This window comes from Podarcis liolepis (genome assembly GCF_965112155.1).
Source record: "Podarcis liolepis genome assembly, chromosome: 4".
Taxonomy (NCBI): domain Eukaryota; kingdom Metazoa; phylum Chordata; class Lepidosauria; order Squamata; family Lacertidae; genus Podarcis; species Podarcis liolepis.
This window is the reverse complement of record NC_139558.1, coordinates 66,878,306-66,892,971: the sequence shown is the minus strand read 5'-3', so window position 1 is coordinate 66,892,971 and position 14,666 is coordinate 66,878,306. Positions and strand designations below refer to the sequence as shown.

The 14,666-nt window shown below is 38.4% G+C and overlaps 1 protein-coding gene across 5 annotated transcripts in view; it reads left to right on the top strand.

Annotated features, from left to right (window-relative positions):
- The window catches only part of EPHA6 (EPH receptor A6), a 343,972-nt gene that overhangs the window by 256,548 nt on the left and 72,758 nt on the right, over positions 1 to 14,666 (top strand). For all 5 annotated transcript variants that reach the window (XM_083498568.1, XM_083498569.1, XM_083498570.1 and 2 more), the window contains 3 exons: positions 912 to 982; positions 4,638 to 4,763; positions 7,148 to 7,333. In XM_083498568.1, coding sequence (XP_083354694.1) covers positions 912 to 982; positions 4,638 to 4,763; positions 7,148 to 7,333 — 383 coding nt within the window. The remainder of the gene's footprint in view (positions 1 to 911; positions 983 to 4,637; positions 4,764 to 7,147; positions 7,334 to 14,666) is intronic.

Here is a 14,666-nt window from a genome sequence, read left to right as displayed (position 1 = left end):
GTGGTAGAGCCAATCCTACCCCTGGAAGCTCCTGGTTTGGTAAAGGACAGATTTAGCCCCTTTTAGCTGTATTACAGCTTGCAGCCTAACCCCATCCTTGGTTTCATTTCTTAGTCATGTGGAGCATCATCCCAGAGTGTGGTGGTTCCTAGTACCATTTTTTTTGCACAGATTTTTTCACACAGATGAGGAAAGTTTGTGTTCCCATTGTAGATACATTAAAAAACCACATCTTCATTGATACCTAAGCCCTCTTCAGGAGTCCAATAATGAATATGTGTAGGGATTTCCAAAAATGTATTGACTTAAGTATAGGATCCCTGGACAGTTAAGTCAAATCAGAGGCGACTATGGGGTGCATCGCTCATCTCACTTCAGGCCGAGGGAGCTGGCGTTTGTCCACAGACAGCTTTCCAGGTCATCAGGCCAGCATGGCCAAACCTTTCCCTTTTTAATGTATTGAGTAGCCCCTGTATGTATGCATGCATTAATGAATGAATATAAGGCCCCTTCTACTGATACAAGAACCCTGGTCCATCAAACCTCTTGTCGCTGTTAGTGGAGCTTTGTGCATTGTTGGGTCATTTTCAGAGTAACACCAATCACACATTTTCTAGATGTGTTGGTCATCCATGACTTGGTGCCTACAGGATGGTTCTTGCTAGCACATTATCAGAAGTACCTTCATGAGTTTGGTTTTCACAGGTACTAAATAAATGGAAAGGGCTTCAGTACAGTTATTTATTACTAAGCATGCCATTATTTTATTTGGTTGCTGTTTTTCTAGCTGCCCTCTACAATTAATATGGCTTTTGTAAGTTTAGTTCATAAAAGAAAAATAATCAGCATGTAAATTCACTGTCATTTCTTCTGTGGTTTAAAAAAGTGAAATGGTGTTCATTTTCTTAAAGGTGCCAGTGGTATATAAAGGCAAAAATGAAGTCTGAAGAAAAACGAAGAGCTCATTTGCAAAATGGACATTGTAAGCAAAGCTATCGGTGATGTTTCATATTTAAATGAAGAATGATCATTGCATTTTTAATGTATTTTCACTTCTTGTATCAGGCTGAAAGAGATAGAAACATTCTATCCTTCCACGACTTATCATCTACGCACACCTCCTAATTTTTCTTGTGGCTTAAGTGTACACTTAAAGGTAAAGGGACCCCTGACCATTAGGTCCAGTTGTTGCCGACTCTGGGGTTGCCGCACTCATCTCGCTTTATTGGCTGAGGGAGCCGGCGTTTGTCCGCAGACAGCTTCCGGGTCATGTGGCCAGCATGACTAAGTCGCTTCTGGCGAATCAGAGCAGCACACGAAAGCGGCGTTTACCTTCCCGCCGGAGCGATACCTATTTATCTACTTGCACTTTGACGTGCTTTTGAACTGCTAGGTTGGCAGGAGCAGGGACCGAACAACGGGAGCTCACCCCGTCACGGGGATTCGAACCGCTGACCTTCTGATCGGCAAGTCCTAGGCTCTGTGGTTTAACCCACAGCGCCACTCATGTCCCAAGTGTACACTTAGAGCTCCACATAAAAAGGAGTACCTTCGTGTTGAGGGAAACACCATGAACTCCACAAAAACTTTTCTTAACATTTGAACTTCTCTGAATTTTGCAAAAGAAAATTCTAGCTAAGTAATGTGTACAAAAATGCATACAGTAGTAAAGTATGCATAGAAATAATGTATTCGTGAAAATAACATACAAAAATGTTTTATATTAGGGAAATTTGTGTTGCAAAAGTGTCTATATTAGGCAAAATCACATACAAACAATTGTATATTATTATGAGAAATTGAAATTTATAGATCCATCCATCCCTAGTTTCACTCCTGCTCAGACATGTTTATTATTACGACTAAATAATAAACATAGTAAAAAGTAGAATTTCAGCATAAGTTTTAAATAAACATTAAAATGGTCAAAGTAAACTATAACTATCAATATACTAATTAAATAGATTTAAAATATGTATCCAAGGATATATAAATTCTATTAAAAGGTATTTTTTAAAATAGAATTTGACTATGAGCTGTGTCAATTTATGACTGTGTGTGGAGCTGTGTGAACTTTTGCTTTCTTTGACTTATGGCTATTGCATAAAATCTAGCTACATTTCTAGTGACATAAGGATTCCATTTGGACAAGACGCAACTTAAATTAGGGTTGCCATATGAGTTGCAATGGGTTGCAATGAGAATCCAGACACAAAAGTTGTTGAGTTTTTGTTTGTCTTTGTTTGCTTTTTTTTAATCTCAACAACAACAAAACTGAAGCTTTTTAGCTTTTTTTGTAAATTTGCAAAAAAATCAGCACTTCCAGGTTGTTTTCCCAGACATAGGCAACTGACTTCCGAAAATTCCGCCAGGACACCATTTTCAATGGAAGAATCCTGGCAATGTCCAAGAAATTGCAGACAGCCCTAACTTAAATAGAATTCCTCTGTTCTCCTTGGTACTTTCCGTACAAGGGGGGTCTGAGGGAAGTGTCTATGTATCTAAAATGTCAAATTAATAAATACATCAAACCCTCCACTTAGAGATCAAAAGTGTACCACAAAGTGAGTCTTCCATTATATTTTTAAACCTACGTTATTCCAGGGTGCTTGTTTGGGGCTGTAGGGATAATTCCCCATCACCTCCTTAAATTTCAAAAGAAATTCATTTTATCTGCGTTGAAAATGTTTTTGTTAATTTCCACGTGCTCTTCATTGTGTGATTTTCTCTCAACTTTCTAACTTATGCCTGCCAGAAACCACATCACACTTATTTGCCAAAAATGAATGTTTATCCCTTTAGTTGTGATTTCATTCTCACTTCTAACATTTTCATAGTGAAATGATTTCCATAAAGGAAAAACAGAAATGGGTCACAAAGGAGACAAGAATTTCGAATGCAGTGTCATTTCTTCCACATATTTAAAGTGTGTAATATCAATGTAGCCTATACAAAAATTCAACATGAATCAATTTATCATTCTTCCTAACCACAAGCTCTGTGCTTCCGTGTTGTTCTCCCTAACAACAACAGAACAGTGAGATGGGACGGTTGAGAGGCAAGGTACAGCTAGTATACCTGGGGTAGATAAGAATAAGAACGTTGCTTTGAAAAAAAGAAATCTGAGGAGACAATAGAAAAACACTCCAATCAATGACTGCATGTACACAAAGCCCTCCTATAAACACCATATAAATGTAATAAATAAATAAAATTAATCATAGAAAGGGGGACAGAGAGAGAAAAGACAAAAGCAACTTTGTGACCTGCTCACCATCCAACTCCTGGTGATTTGAGCTGAAGTGGCCTCTCCCCTCTAAACTGCCACTGCAGGACCACTTAAAAACCATCTTGCCAATCTGCCGTCATGCAGCCACTTTGAGGAAGTGAGAGAAGACAGAGCAACCTGTCAGATTACCTGATTGAAGAAAGCAGCATGAAAAGAGCAGGAGACAGCATATATTCAGCTGTCAATTAGACTGTGAAATGTATGGGAGGCGCCTGCTGCAAATAAAAATTTTGAACTGCTGTATTTTTACTGTACATCACTTCAGACACTTTTTAAGTGGAAAGGCAATTAATGCAGAATATAAATAACTGATAATAATAAATATGAGGAGGAAGCCGGCTCCTGAGGGGCTAGCTTTTCACCCTATCCCCCTTCAACAAAGAAGAAAAGGAACTATCTCAGACAGCACTGGAAGGCATGCATACTGTGTGGGTGTGGTATGTGTGGGTGTGGGTGTAAGGAAGGGAGGTTTTGGAATGTACATAGTACTCTTATGTACTAGAGCACTATATTTCTATATTTATCAAATTTATAGCTAGTCCTTCCTCCTAAAGGAGCCTAGGACGGCATATTGCTTAAGTTAACAACTGGCATATGTATCTGAAGAAGTGTGCTTGCACACGAAAGCTCATACCAAGAACTAACTTAGTTGGTCTTTAAGGTGCTACTGGAAGGAATTTTTTTGTTTTAACTGGCATATTGCTTAACTTACAAGGAAGGGAGGTTTAAACCACTTCCCTTTCTCCAACAATTGCCTCAAGGGAGAATGGAATCTGAGCCCCCACCCAGAGGGTATGTGGTAGACAGAGACATTCTCCTGACTTTCCAGCAAATAAGTTGCTGTTGCTTGCTAGGCAGATGAGAGGGGTGAAGAAAGTGGTGGAAAGGGCAGTGTGGTGCAAACACAGTGGCAGGACCGGCTTGATTGCCTCCACCTGTATGTTTGGACTAAACTGCCCTTCTTGCCCTTTCTTGCCCCAATAAGTAGCTGTTCAGCTGCTAGTAGGACATGTAAGTCCCTGCCCCCTTCCCACTGTCTGCTAAGGGGTGGGGGCAGTACAATAGTGGTCTTTTATGTACTTAATAACATCAAGTTTTATCCGTAAATACAGTAGTCACAGAACGTTTGAGTTAAAGTCCTTTTTTATAAGAAGGTTCTGTTAAAATTAGTTGGTAATTAGTAAATGTTCTTAGATGTATATGAAGGAAGCGGAATCTGGAATTAGATTTACCGTTATGATTATTAACTACTTCTTAATACTCCCATTTGATTTGATTTATTTTTCCTGTGTGTGTGTTGCCTGAATTATTTCTGTCTAAAGCAAAAACAATATTTCTGGTTTTACAGTGCGATTCCCAGGAACTAAAACATACATTGATCCAGACACGTATGAAGACCCATCACTTGCTGTTCATGAGTTTGCTAAGGAGATAGATCCATCACGAATTCGTATTGAGAGAGTAATTGGGGCAGGTAAAAATTCATCACACTTAATTTCCAAGTATAACTAATAAATACTCTTTTTAATACAGATAAGCTGATCATCTCCATCAAGACCTGTATGAGAATCTAATGCTGTATAAAAAAGGAATGTTTTTCTAATAGGTGAAGATACTTCAAAGTATCTTCTCAAAGTATCTACTCAAATCATTACACATATTTAGCCACATGAAGTGATTGATTGATTGATTGATTGATTGATTGATTAGTTGGTCTTGTTGGTCTTGTAAGAGAAGGAAATAGGTTCTGATCTAGAACCTTACCATGCCTGAATTGCTTTTGCTTCTTCCTGTGGCTGATAGAACTCAATGGGTATTATTATTTTTTGCTTCCCAGCCATCTGTATTTGTATAGGCTGCCCAGTAACATGTGCCATCTCAGCTACTGTTGCTTTATATGGAATTTACCCACTAGGTCACTTCCTCTGAATTGTATTTTTGTGACTGTTTGATTGTGTTTGTCCACATGTATATATGTTCCTCTATGTGTAGGCCAGAAATCATATTTGGAACAATCTCTTAGCTTACTTTTTCCAAGAGAGATTTCATAGAATATTGAACTATTTTTTTTATAAATAAGATTTATATTTCATTTTTCTGCACTAAAAAGGTAATAAATGCAACCTTATTTTTATTTGAATGGAAATTACTATTTGGAATAGAATTAATTCAAAATTCTATGCCTTAATTTCCTTATTTTATGGCCTTCTAGTAAGCAGCACAAGAATAGTACAGGTCAGTACAGTTCTTCAAACAAAATTGTTGCAGTTTGTTATTAAGGCAAGTCGAGACCATGAACTATTAAAATTAGGCTGTGGGAGGGGGGAAGTCCTCCCATAAATATGAGATTATTACTAGTTCTCTGTAAGGTTCTGCAGTGGTCTACCCTTCCCCATAATCCCTCCTTTCTGATGAGCAGGGCAGTTGTGGCTTATTTATGTACAAGTAAAAGTCGTAATTTCCACTTGTGGATGGAGGTGGCACAACAGAATTTTAGACAGGATTTGTGTTAATTTGTTTAGGAATGCTAGAATGTTTTTCTTATTAGCACAGCTTACTTACTTAGCCAAACCTTTATTAGGCTTTACAACTGGTTTTTTGTGTGTGAACGGCTATTCTTAATAATGCAGTTTTCACCATCTGTACTTTCCTGTATTTGATTTGCCTCTCAGCTCACAATTTATAATAACCCCAGCCACAACTGTAATGTATGTTGTCTTCTTCTATATTTAAAAACACAGTCTTAAGTTGAAATTCTGTTAGTGCTTGAGTATCTACAAACAACTTATTTTTAGCAAAGGGAATTAATAACTACCCTATAATAGAAAATGTCCACCAACAGAGGTGTTGTTTACCTCAGGAATTAATATAGTGGTGTTTTATAGCTGTATCAGCTAATTATATTGCTGATAATGTGAATCCTTTTGCTCCTTTTGGACTGCGAAGACTGATTAAAGAAGAGGTAGCAGTGATGAAAAAACTCATAAGAAAAAACAAATTCATGAGTCATTCTGAGAAATATCAGGATTATTTTCTATATGCTACTACCTGGTACAACAGAATTAGCAGTTGATAAGTGGTGGTTAACTATCACTAATGGCTATGAGTGAAATTAGATATATACGGTAATTTCCTTTTAGGGAAACGTTTTCTTGTGGGGGAGGTGTAACCCATAACTCTAAAAAATGGATAAAAGAGGGCAAGATATGCAGAAATGTGCATGTACTAATTTATACAAAAAGATACAAAATAATAAATTTAAATAAAAATACAGGATATTTCACCATAGTGCTCAGTCTGGTCTCCAGAAGCTGATGGGCAGCTTCAAGATGCCTGTTCTCCCTTTTAACGGTTCTGTGTTTTTACAGCAAACTTGGAGTGGGCAATTCTTAGGGGACTCCTTCAAACAGAGAACTGCCCTCTTAAAGTACCCTAGGACACATGACCACACTACTATTGTAATTTTTTCATTTCTCAAAGATGTCTGAATACACAGTTCCAAAAATGGACCTTTGAGGTTAGATAGTTATTTTATTCAGCTGTGTGGAATAGAATACAGTTGTAGTTCCTTGAATGTTTATTTGATGTTTTCTTGTATGTGACTTGGTCTATTTTCTCCATGTATTAACTCACTAATTAGGATTCTTTATTCCTGTGTAGATCCTATTTATAATTTTTAGGATTTTAAGCATTTTTTACATCCTTTGAGCACACACTGAAGTGAAAGGATTCTTTTGGAACTGTTCGTACTTATTCAGGCATTAAATTCTGAAACTGCTACAATGACATCTGTCTCAAAGGCTTAGATCTTAAACACATGCACTGCTAACAATCTAACCAACTGCTTTTTAACTTAAGGTGAATTTGGAGAAGTATGCAGTGGTCGGCTGAAAACACCTGGGAAAAGGGAGATTCCAGTGGCCATTAAAACTTTGAAAGGTGGATATGTGGACAGACAGAGAAGAGATTTTCTACGAGAAGCTAGTATAATGGGGCAGTTTGACCACCCAAATATTATCCGCCTTGAAGGAGTTGTTACAAAAAGTAAGTAGCTTAGGACATTTTTTTCATATTATAATTCTTGTCTTTTTGCTGCACTTATCCCAATCCAGATGCGAGTTTCCACATACAGTTGTGCTACTTAATAGGGAAAAGCACGTACAAAGGGTATTTTGTCTAGTTACTATACTGGGACCACATTCACAATGATGAACAGCATATCTCTTGTTTGTGGCACTCTTTTTCAGTTGATTAAATATTTACCATATTTTTCCATGTATTGGACGAGGTTTTTTACTCAAAAATCATGTCAAAAAACTGGGGTCGTCCAATACACAGATAGTGGCATGGGGGGATAGGAGAAGCGGCGCACTGCCAACCAGCTCATTGGCAGGAGCACGGCTTCCTCTGATGCCGCAGCAAGCAGGGAGCGATCTGGGGGGTGTTTCCTGCCCGCAGCTGCATGGCTCAACAATTTTGGGCCACCTCCCCTCATTTTCCTAAAAGTGAGTCCCCAAAAATAAGGGGGGGTCTAATACATGGGGGTGTCTTACAGACGGAAAGGTATGGTATATTGGTTCTGATTTGACCTTTTCAAATTCTGTATCAGTAAAAATAAATTGTACCCAGTGTATTGTTTTAAATATTCTCCATAAGATCTAAAAGAGAAGACAAACACAATAATCTGCATAACTTTATGGTATACAGTATTTGTGGACTATCATTTTAACTATTAATACTTCTGCCACTTAACAAAAAGGTAACTAAAAATGACCAGGGGTAGAACAAATAATAGTGATCTTCATTTTAGTGGCAAATATTTCATATTCATAGTTGCAGGTAAGTTAATGGGGTTTCTGCAGACTTGTGGATGTGCAAAACAAATCAGGAATAAATGTTTTATTACACTATATATTGTGTAATTAAGCCAATTGCATCAAATGGATGAGGGTCTGCTATTTAAATGGAGAATGTTAAGCTTGGCAATAGTGCACAACAGGCAGACAATCAGCTTATCGTCTATTAGCTATGATACAAACTAATATGCACGGTAATTTTTAAAATACTAAAAGTATATATTTGATTTTGCAGCGTCCTTTCAACAAAACAAAACTTTTCATTCAAATAATGTGGAAGTTTCAGTATATGCCTGAATCTACCTTTCTGCAATTCCTGTTCCTTTTAAACAATTGACTTTTAGGAGACCTTTCCCAATGTTGAAACACAAAAGCAAACAGCAGTTTAGGCAATAAAACAAACTATACATATGTACAGTGCTTTTTTTCTGGGGGGACGCATACCCCTAAACATTTTGTGAATCTTTGTACTTTTGCCCATTTACTGTATTTATTTTTCCCAATTTGAACTATAAAATTGTGATTTTCTTGTGTCAAAATGAGAGTACCCCAAAACATTTTTTAAGAAGAAAAGCATGGCATATGCGGATGGATCTTAAAGACCAGTTAGTTTGTTCATTCTGTTCTAGGAGTTATGCAGTAGGAATCATGTTTTCAAGACAAAATTCTTGCTGTCACCACCTCATCAGATTTGATTCTTTGTCATGCTTCCTTATGTTCGTAACTATTTTTAAAGTGTTCTTAAAGGTTCTGCAAACGGATGTGTTGACAGCATGAGAAAATTCCATCCTTGTGTTGTTGCAGTGTAATTAAGCTTTCTTATTTTTATTCTAAATCACAAGATAATAGCACTGCTACTATAACACATGATAAGATGGCAGAAACACTCACAAAACCATAAGCTAATGAGAGATAATATCTAATGGTATTAATAGTTGTGTAGGGGTACCACTGTATACTTCTTTTCCCTCTCACCCTTGCACATCCTGGTGTAACAGCAATGTCTCAAGCAGCAAGTAGTCTGGTAAATGTGGTTTTTCCATTACACCTTGATTTCTTAGTGTAGACATCAGGCATCCCAGGGCTCCATGTATGCTCAGTAGAATCCTTCACATAGGGCCCTAAGCCATGTTGTTATGAGAGCACCTGACACCCAATTTAAGGACATGGGTATCTGGGGAAATTACAGTTAAATGAGGACCTTGATCCCAGGAACACAGCTGGTGCAAAATTCAAGAACCTGTGAAGAAGAGATGAAACAACAGGGTACAAGTTTGGTATGCTGCAGTAATAGGGAGCGAAAAATACTGTGTGCTAGCTTTTGCTTGTTGTAAGTTAGCTAACCATACAATATCTTTAAAAAAGGAACCTATATTGAACTTTTGGTTACAGGGAAATATAGTTAAATTGAACAGATTAATTCAGAGGCAGATAATTAATCAGTGAAAAACAGTTTAATAGGCTGGTGTAAAATGTAAAGCAGCTTCATTTTGAAAACTGCTTACACTAAAGTAGTTCAGTTTGAGTCTGAGAATACTGTAGATTGAGCAGTTTCTGAGTTGCAACACAGCATCCCTAGCAATGGGATAATTATCAGATAGAATCTGACACTGGACTTACTGAGACATACACCACTATAAGTGGTTAATGAATCACTTTCTGACAGTGAGAAGCAGAGTTGGTCTGCAGTACTTAGGCAAAGACTTTCTCCTTATGTTAGCCATAAGTTATTAAGCTGTAACCATTGCCTGTATATAGTTCTTCAGTTAATAGGAAATGCAATCCATCACAATGTTTTTATCTGTTGACCTAAAAGGGGCGAAAAAACTCCACCAGATTACATGATTACAATACGTGTGAGAATTCCAGTTCGAAATTACTGATGAATGAAACAGCACAAATAATTTTTGTGTTGTATAATATCAGGAAAACAAGCATTAGCAGTCATGTACAACTCAAGTTACAGAGTATGGCTTAGCTCCTTCATTCCTGTGAGCAGAAAGGTGTGGGGGGGTTCAGTGTTCTCCTGCAGCCATCTATGGCATCTGTCATAGAGTGTTGACTGATGCTCTGGAATATTGCAAGAAGTCATACAGGGAAGTATAGTGGAAAGGAGGAATTAGTAAAAGCATTCTTACCCCCTCTTCTGCCAGAAGGAACTTCCATTAGAACAGTTTATTGTTAATAGAAAAGCAACTTGGGATCCAAGACTGGGTGATCTTCTAAATAAAGGATCCTATATCATCTTCCAGGATCATTCTTTCAGATTTCCGTAATTCTTATTCTTCAAGGAGGAACACCGTGGATTGGATCCAGAACAGCTCTTCCCCCACTCACAGAAAGCAAGGGAAATATTTTAACTGGTTCCCCATGCAGTTCTGCACTGCTTCCTACACTACTCTAGAAAGCCCATCCCCACAACCCCCAGAGCAGCTGTTCAATGGGGCATAAGAAACTGCAGGGGGAGGGTTGCAATGAGCCAAAATTGCTTCTTCTGCTTCTATGAACAGGAACACTCCTGCATGAAATAACATTTTTAAATATTACTGTGTTAGAATGTTCTTAATTCTAACTGTTTTTGGAATCTTCTAACCATTTCTTGAATGCCTTTTAAAAAATAAAATATGGATATGTTTGCCACCCATACTCCTTTAGGAGGAAAAGTGGGATATAAATTCAATAAATCAGCATGAGAATTATCCCTCACATTTATGTGGTTCCAGCCTCATATAATTTCTGATTTCCTATCTGCTTGCACTATGCTCACATAGGGCATATTTCAACCATTCTGTCTCATTGGAGAATTCTAACAGTCATCCTCCAACCCATCTAACCCAGTTTGCTGTTTTATAATACTGAAATTCCAGATTCTGAAGTATTTCCATTTTCTTGAGGCAGATATGTGTAGTCAATGATTTCCAGAGTTCAGCTTTAAATTTGGAATTGCTTTGTTGCATGTTGTGGTCACCTTGGCTATTCCATTTACACAAAGTATATGTCCTGCAACGTGGATGACTACTACTCAATAAAAGAACAAAAGCAAGAATTCACTCACACCATTTTTGCTTTAGAAACATTATTGATTTTGTAGGCTTCGGTTTAAAAAGACTCATTCGTTTTATATAAAATCCATTGACTGATTTGCTTGTTGAGAGTAGACAGAGGAAACTTTTTTTGTTTGAGGTCAGTCTACTTTAGTGATTGCTTTCAACTTGCCTTTGGAAGTGGATCATCATGTGCCAATTTCTGATTTCACACTGAGCTTTTTTGGCTAAATCTAAAACTGCAATGGCTACCTTTCCAAAATGAATTTCCAAGAATGTGCATCTCGATCAGATGTTGACAAAGCCAGGATAAGAACTCCTGAGGCTCAGGCATTAATTTGACTACCAGACTGCATAAAATACTGAATTTGTGTCAGCATTGGAAAATCCTCACTCAATAGATTCTTTGCAGCTGACTTTCTTTATGCTCCAAAAGGAGCTGGTAACTCATTAAAAGGCATTTGCAAAGTAATTGGCTCTTTAAGAGTAACTGTTCTCAAAATTAAAAGGGTTATTCAGACTTGGATCAGTTTATTATTCTGAAAGATTTATATTCATTTTCATAAGAGGATAAATACCATTCTCCGTAAAGATTCAGATTTATGCACCCAGACATGATCTTTAGAATGAAAGTCAAGAAGTATATTACACTGCTGTTGTGTACACTCCAGTTCCCCAAGCAGTGATAATTTCCAGGGTTCCAGCATGTCTTTGTGGTGGTACACATTGGAACCATTTTGATTTGTATTTAATTTGCTATGAAAAACCAATGACTTTTCTTTCTCAGCCCGAGAGCATTAATATTTATTGTATAATACAAAATCACTGTTGAAAGTAAAGTGCAGATAGATGACTGACCTGGATCCCACTTATTTTATTTCTTCTGGGTCTAGCCACCATTTTAATTTCTCACAATGTCTGTGGCCTAGCATTGCTCTGAGATAATTAAAGGGATAACTAAACCATTTGCCCCTTCATCTTCCAACACCACCTCTTCCCAGTCTTCTCCCTCTTCTCACTCATTGTACCACCACCACTTTCTGGACTTTTAGCCATCTTCCCTAAGTGGTTCCCCAGTTGGTTCCTTCCACCACTCCTCTGTGTCCAACCAGTCGATTACAGCAGGGGTCTGGAAGAAGCAATGTGCTTCATATATAGATTGTGTGAATTCAACTTACCGTATTTACACAAATCTAATGTGCCACTGAATCTAATGCACACCCTAGTTTTCAAAACCTTGAAACCAAAAAAAGTATTTGCTTAAGATGTGAAAATGTGAATACAAATGCACCATCAAATTCATATAAAGATGTGAATATAAATGCACCATCAAATCTAATTCACACCCTCATTTTCACATCTTGATTTGGCCAAAAAAGGTGTGCATTATTTTCAAGTAAATACGGTCAGGGCATTGTAGAGCCAGGCAGAGGCCCGGGCCAGGTAGATAATGTGCCCCCCCCTTTTTTTTACACTGGGGATAACTGAAGTCTTGTAAATAAGTAAGTATATAAATAATTTTCACAAAAGTTATGCTGACAAATAATTTTATTTCAAGGCTTGAACTGTATCTGCATATAAAGACAAAATGGAAAATATAGATAAATATGCTGACAGAGGTCCCCTTTGGAATTGGAGGCCCGGGGCAAGTGGCCCATATGCCCCCCCCCCGGGCCTGAATACGGTAAATCAACAGCTCTGATTATGAGCATTTAGATTGGGATCTGAGGAGCCTGTACACTGATTGACAGAACCAGTTGGTGACTGTGCCAACTTTTGGATTGTGGTTAACACTTAGAGGCAAATCTTACTATTTAAATTTTGGAAGTCATTTAAAGTTATTTCCAAGCCACAAGTAAAGGTCATAACTTTTTTTAAAAAAAAGTTTACATCAGTCACAACTGACATTACAGTTAGGTGTAAAATAAGTTGGTCTGGGAACATGACAGCTTAACTTGTCTGTTAATTTGTCCATTATGCTTTTGTCAAATACACAGTTTCAGTGTCAGTGGACTGTACAAATGCATCATTCATCAGAATATTTTTTCCCCTGACATTAGCATTTTTAGAGTGGTTATAACAACTTGTAAATACTGCTTTTTCTGAAGCATTTGGACCTGTCAGGAACTGTAGCTGGCTGAAACACTGTTATAACATAAATGCAACACAAGCACATGGTCATAGTCTGAGATGCTTTGCTTCTGCACAATACAACTAAGCACTTATTTTGACAATACAGCTAAGCGCTTCTTTGCTTACCCAGCAGATCTTGGGGTTGTGCCATTTGCTGTTTGTAACAAATATAATTTTAATAAGATATAAGTTTTGTGCTGTTCTCAGCATCCTGCTAATTTCAGTGGGTTATATTGCATTTAGTAATAACTAGGGCAGCCAAAATGAACCTGTATAGTTGGAAACAATTTATACTTACTAAAATCTTTATGATATCATATGTCTATGTTAAAACAATAAAACTATGTTATAGCATGGGCAACACCAATTTGGGGTACTAGAACAGGGGGTGGGAACTGCATAGCTCAACAACGGGGCTGAAACTCAATCATATAGGCATCTAAGCGCTGGGTTTAGCCATTTAGGGAATTGGAAATGAGCAGCAGCAAGCCTCATACTTGTGATATCCCTGTTCCCCTTCCCCTGTGCATGAGAAGATTAGAAGCTTCTGCATTTTATTTGCTGCAAGAAGAAGTTTCGCAAATGTAGCAATGTACTGTTTCTGCAGAGCATAGTTTGTTCTGAAATGAGGGTCCCAAATTAAGATCAAATCTCCTGGAAGGAAACAACTAAAGCTCTCTCAACATAGAGCTGAGTCGTTAATCGAACTCTTTGACTTCAAATGCTTTCTCAAATTGCTCCACCATAACCATAGTTACCTGAAATCATCACAGGATGATCATTCGTCCAGCATATAACATTAAACAAGGTTTGGTTCTTTGTATGCACTTGTAAATCATTATAGCAAGAGTCTCTTGCAAAGCTGTATTTATCTTATGCCTTGGATCCTTGAGCTTATTTCTGTGCTTTCTCTGCTTAGGAAGCCTTTCTTGTCCAGAGTGCAGATATTAAGTTGACTCGGAGCTGACATTGCTGCATTGCCTCCTCACTCATCTACTAGTGCAGTGTTTTTCAACCAGTGTTCCGCGGCACGCTAGTGTGCCGCGAGATGTTGCCTGGTGTGCCGCGAGATGTTGCCTGGAGGGAGGCGGGCGAGTCGGGCGGCGAGAGGCGGGGCGGCGGCGGCGAGGAGAGGCCGCCCAGCGCGGGGCTCTCGCCGTCTGCCTGCCTGGCTGCCTGCGAGCTCGGCGGGCAGCACCTCCGCCCGCAGCGCCCGCCTCGCGGCTCTCATTCCCTGCCCCTGCCAAAGCTCACCCAGCCAAGCCGCGCTCTCCTTCCTGCCTCGCTTTGCTGCCTCCTCCCCCCCACCCCCAAAGCTTGGAGGTTCCCCGGCAAGGGGGAGGG